This window comes from Galeopterus variegatus, unplaced genomic scaffold, assembly GCF_000696425.1.
Source record: "Galeopterus variegatus unplaced genomic scaffold, G_variegatus-3.0.2 Scaffold3729, whole genome shotgun sequence".
In the NCBI taxonomy this organism is placed as follows: Eukaryota; Metazoa; Chordata; class Mammalia; order Dermoptera; family Cynocephalidae; genus Galeopterus; species Galeopterus variegatus.
This window is the reverse complement of record NW_007729840.1, coordinates 102,583-108,744: the sequence shown is the minus strand read 5'-3', so window position 1 is coordinate 108,744 and position 6,162 is coordinate 102,583. Positions and strand designations below refer to the sequence as shown.

General features: G+C 36.9%; 1 protein-coding gene across 1 annotated transcript in view; it reads right to left on the bottom strand.

Annotated features, from left to right (window-relative positions):
* The window catches only part of LOC103601426, a 31,689-nt gene that overhangs the window by 9,502 nt on the left and 16,025 nt on the right, over positions 1-6,162 (bottom strand). The window contains exon 2 of the mRNA XM_008585833.1: positions 5,487-5,673. Within this exon, the coding sequence (XP_008584055.1) occupies positions 5,487-5,673 (187 nt within the window). The remainder of the gene's footprint in view (positions 1-5,486; positions 5,674-6,162) is intronic.

Here is a 6,162-nt window from a genome sequence, read left to right as displayed (position 1 = left end):
GTCTCCGCGCCGAGCAGCTAGGCCGGCCGAGCAGAGACAGGCGCGCGGCCGCCGCCTCCCCGCCGCCCCGGCTGCGCCCTCAGCCCCGCAACTTGTGGGTCTTCGGCTCTGCCCTCCGCTCTCATCTTTCCCTCCTCTCCATTCCCCCTCCCAAGGGAAAAAGAAAGAAGAAAACCCTTAAATCCAAATAAACAAACAAGCAGCAAGACCCAAAATATGTCAGCAGTTGGAGTATCTATGCCCCGTTAGTTACTGTTGGGGATCTGTGTTTTTAAAAGTTCCTGGTGAGAATTGCATATCCAGGCTAGGGGCTCAGTCGAGCATGTCTGTTTGAAGTTAGTTAAACTAGTAGAGCCAAAGGGGAAGGGAGTTTGTGCTCGAAATATCCTTAACCATCCTACGTGAGTAGCATTGTTAGATTTCAGTAACTAAGCATCCACCCCCCACCCCCCATCCCCGACGTGGTTTTCCCTCCTGCTGTCCACCCAGCCTACTTTGTTTGCAATCCTATTTGCTATTAATTGGCAGCGTTAATGACATTAATTGCATATAGCATATTGGTATGAGCAAAGTTATTAATATCTTTCTGTCTCAGAAGAGGAAAGTCTCAGTAGGAAGTATGAAATGTTACCCATTATTTCACGGGGAAAACAAAAACAGTGAGGTATGTGCACCCCCAGCCCCCAGAAGGGACATTTACTTTCCTCACAGCCTTAACTGAACTTGAAAAGAACGTAAGAGAAGTGCTTAGCTGCAAGATTTAATTATTATTACATGGACAGTTTTATTTTTAATATAACATTGGACTTAACCTATAGCTTACATCAATAGAAAATAGGGAGATATTCAGATATATATTCTTTTAAAAAGCTTCTATTGTACTATGCTTATTTCCTTCATAAATAGGAATGGCAGAATTGTCAGGATTAAGGAAATACTTTTGTTAAGTAGATACATAATTGACTAAACTCTAAAAATTCTGTAAAAATCATATATCTGAGAATAAATCATACATAATCCAGTCTTTAAAGATACTAAATGTGTATAGCATTAACTATTACTACCAAATTGTAGAGACTCTAACTCATGCAGCTAAAAATTAACATTTAGTTCTTAAGAAGTATTAGTGTTTTATAAAGAATTCACATATTACTTTTACTCTTGTAGGTAGAAAAATAATTTATTAGAGCATTGTGCAAGGCTTTTAATAATTATTTTTTTATCTAACATGCACATGAACACTTTGCAAAATCAGAAGTTTATAATTGATTTCCTTCCTTTTTACCCCCTTTTCCTTTCCCTCTTCCTCTTTTTCCTCCCTCCCTCCCTCCTTCCCTCCCTTCCTTCCTTCCTTCCTTCCTTCTTCCTTCTTCCCTGGTTCTGTTGGTAATAAGTGTGTTTACTGGGATGGCCCTAGTAATCTCTCTAGCATAGGCCTATTTGTGTGCCATTTTGGGAATTTCTCTGAGATAGGAATCTCGAAGATAGAATTAATTTCTAGGAGAAACTTCATAGCTTGTGCATGAGTGCGTTCTTTATCACCTGTCTCCATTTGGCATTCGAAGAAGGTAAATCAAAGTGTGTGATTTGTTATTCTGCTCCACTTGAGAGCTGAACTAAATAACACTTGGTCTGAAATTCTGATTGAAGTTGTAGGAGGATATACTGTATTTAATTTAATGCCCTTTAATAGCATCTTCTTGTTCAGCTTGGATGCTGTCATTTTAAAGGTTGGATCTGAGAAGGTTTAACCTGTAGGTAGAGGGAGGAGTAATAATGGGATAGGGGGCAGAGGAGCACTATAGAGGAAAGGAAGGAAGGAGTTATAAACTCAGTGTTTCAAACAGTCATAACCACAAACTTGGCCTGTTATCCAAACAGTTGTTTTATGCCCCAAGGGTTCACTTTGTTATCAGGATTTTAAATGCTCTTAACACTTTAAGCGTAAACATTACACGTGTAAGTTGATTTGGTTTTGTAATGAGAAATGGGAAGTCAGATGGTTTGTTCAGGAGGGGTTGTTCTTCATAGTTACTTGCTTTAGCTAAGTAGAGTCATTCCACCTTTATTTGTACTTGTGCCTAGAACTTGCTGATTAATAGTATTATTTCTCTGTAACTGTTGAGTACAAATATGTTTATAAAAGATGACTTTCTTTGGCATGTTTTAAATTGTATCCTCCCATTTATTTAAAAAGTGGTTTCCAAATCATTAATTTCACAAAGGCATTTATGGACTCTATATTCTTACTGCTTTTCAAATACACCTGTAATAAAAAATGTATAGAGTTTAAAAATATATATCTTTTGAATTGTCTTATTTATGAAATGTCTGATCAGTGTAATAATCCAGTACAAAAGTCATTTTCTTATAATGATGTTTACAAAGTAAATTTTGGAAAAAGAAGCTTGATAATGACTTTGGGTTCTATTTAGTACTCCTTAAATTTCTCTGAATCATACATACAGAAAGTGCCTCTTCACAGCCTGAAAGAACAAGTTGAAAACCTTGTGTATGTAAACTTGTTTGATTTTCTTTAAACTCCAATAGACTGCAAATTATATAGCACTGCCACAGAGTTTTTTCACTATGTGGATGTACAACCAAGAAAATTAGACTGAGAGAAGTGTCAAGCATGTGATACACCCATGCTGGTTTGCAAAGCATGTTCCAGTAGCACAGAGCTTTTGGTTTAAAAAGTAAAGGTGGTGGTGGAGACTTTTTTACAGGTATTTCCTTCTATAGTGTAAGTTTAAGGAGAATGATAAATGATGATGTGTGTTGTCTAACACTTGCTTATATATATAAATAGCTCCACAAGATTGCTTAAATGATAATAGAAAATATGAAATGAGATGGCCTTCATATCACAAGGCCAAGGGTCTACAAATGGAAAAACTGAAATAATGAAATATTTCCAAGGCAACAGACTGTCAACAAGAACTGTAATGCATGGCATATCGTAGATCCACCAGAGAGGATATTAGATAGGATAGCACCAGAGCCACCAGTTATAATGACCTTTATTGCATAGGACCCTCCCACACTGCAACATCCTCTCAGATTTCCAATTTCTGGTTTATGAATTGAGAATCATATAGGTATTTCTCGTGTGCAATATGCCAACCACTAGATTTGATTTGTTACAGTGAACAAACTTGAATTCAACATTATTTGATGTTTTAGGTTTTTTTTAAAAAAGTTATGTGAGCTATTTTCAGTGTCTAGTTACCATGAGTAAAGTTTTGGTCCCTGTGTCTATATATTAAAAATATAACTTTTATTTTTGACTAAAAGTTATGCATAGTTAGTATTTCTCTCCACAATGAATTGATAAGAATTTCTTTGCACTTTAACTATAATCCACAAATGGGAAAAGTTTGGTAATTATAAGGATATGAATCTTGAATTTCTCCCTGCAATTCTTATATATAATGATTGCCCCCATAATAGAGCATTTATGGGAATGCCAGAACTTCCATGAACCCCTTGACTCTTTTTCGCTGCTGCCCCAGATCTTAGTCTGGGATCCACTGGCATGTTAAAATTGCATCCATTTGAAATGGGACCTGCTCTGTGGTGAGGTTTTCTGTGACAGGATATATTTATATATATATATTGCTTTTGTAAAGCCACACTTTTGGGGAAGGATTTAGGCAGTCTATCTCTTATTTAGTTGTTTTAAGCTGTAGAGTTTCACATTTTGGTATATTTATGGGGGATATATCTTAAAAGTTTCTGAATCATTCCTAGTAATACTTTTCCTTATAAACTTCCTCAAGTGCTTTACTATTAATAATGACCCCAATGTAAACCTTAGTCTTTTGGGGGGTTTCTGCAATTCTTGTGATCCTTTTTCTTATGCAGAATGCTTTTAAATTTAAAGAAAATTAAGCACACGTAGAGCCACCCTCCCACACACACTGTTTACATGTTCACTTTTTCTACATTGTATCACTTATTATTTTAATTGATTTTTAAAAAGTTCTGCATTGCAATTGCTTTAGAATCTAACTTCAGGTATTTTATAGACGTGTCTTTAATTGCTTAGGAAGAATAAGGCTGAAACTCAGTGAGGAAGTTAGTATGTTGAAAATTTTAGTTGATTGGTTGATTAAATATTACTCTTTAAGTTTAAATGCTACCGAAGTTGCACATAATGGAATATGTGAGACTTTAAATCTGTGATTAGGTAGGAACTTCTAGAATTTATGGGAAAATTCAGTTGTTTGCGTTTACTGATGTTAGTATTTTCACAGCAAACAGTGGCTCCCCCCCGCCCCAATTGGGCAGTGTAATAAACCAACTGTAACTGAATGGTATTTTTACTGCGCTGGGCCTCATTAGTGTGAACAGAATGTTTGCACTATTAAGTTTGATACAACCTTATAGTTAGAATAATTTGTAGTAATATTAGTAATACTACAGTGCCTAAATAGGACATGGCTTAGTAAGAATTAAGTGATGGCTACCGTATCTGAAATGACTAGGACAAGGACAAGATTAAACAACACTTGAAGTTGTTGTGTGCATACATCTGTAAAGCATAATGTTTTGGTGAATTAATTGGAATATCTGTGGCCTTGTATACAAAATCATGAGAAGCAAGTGAAAATTTCATGTTGCTATAGCCCAAAGTACTCCTGGCTCTAGACTGTAATTATTGATTGGTTCTTTCATTCAACTGTATTTATTGAACTTCTACCATGGACCATAGTGACTTGTGCCAGGGACAGAACTGAATAATACACCTTGTAAGAGAGTTGCTTTGGTTATAGACTTGCTCTTATATTGGACATGCAAAACACCCTTTTCTAAGAGTAAGAAGTGCAGAATTCATAGAAATATAGGACTCTATATTTTTGACTTCTGTTATCTTAGCGTTCTTGTAGAAAAGCATTTAACTTGTAAAATATAATAATGACTATAAAATTATTAGAGATTATTGGAGGAAAGAAAGAAAAGAGGCTGCATAAATATAAGTGAAATAGCAAATTCTAGGGAAGATGTTTTGATGGGATTTAAAAATAAAAATAGGTTACATATGGTAATGATAATAAACACTTATTGGACACTGCCATGTTTCAAACCCTGTATGAAATACTTCACAGTAATTTTCATATTAGTTTTCTCACTGCCGTATGAGGGAAGTGCTAATATTCTTAATGATGGATGAGAAAATAGAGGCTTAGCATTCCCAAGGAAGGTGGTAGAGTTAGAGCCTGAATTCAGGCTTATCTCTGAGGTGGACTTAGGCAATGTAGTCTCTGTAGAAAGATACCTTTACACCAGTTTGGAAGGGCCTGTAGTTTTGGACTTTCCAAAATCAGAGGTTTCTGAGCTGATGGCCAGAGAGTTCTATTGGTAGAAAGACTGGGTGGACAGTAAACTATATCTATTCCATTTTGGTCCTTCATCAGATGTTCAGAAATACGGTGTTTATAAAGTTAGAGGAAGAATCAAAATTTAAGGTGTTCTAACCTTACCTTTTAACATTCCAATAGTTTTGTGGACAAGCTCCACAGCTATATATACTTTAGGGCCGATTTTTAACTGAATGGTTTCTGAGGAATCAGTTTGCCACATACATATGCCTCTTTGGTCATAGCATATGAAATACTCAGGACCTCTTCCACTCATATAATCCATGCCTCGGAGTGTGCCACAGTTTGTCTAAAGATTACAGTTGAGGCATTTTTATTATGTTATAGTTTTGCCACTGACTGGATAGAAACAGCTTCATAGGGCTTTCAGAATAACAAACTTCAGTACCTCACCATATTTCTGGATATTGTCTTTTGAAATATGTAAGGACTTGTACAAGTTGGCCTCCTGCCAAATTATCTGGCATCATAATAATGATGGCAAGCATTTACATATCACTTATGTGCTAATAAACAGGTACTGTTCTAAGGGCTTTACATATATTTACTCAATTAATTAAAAACATACCATGTTAAAAATGGACTACTAGGGCCGGCCCGGTGGCGCACTGCTACAGTGCACCACTTGGGAAGCGCGGCAGCGCTCCCGCTGAGGGTTCAGATCCCACATACAGACCGGCCGCTCACTGGCTGAGCAAGGTGCGGGGGCAACACCGAGGGTTGCGATCCCGTTGCCGGTCCCGGTCCGGTACGGGCGCGACACTGAGGGTTGCGATCC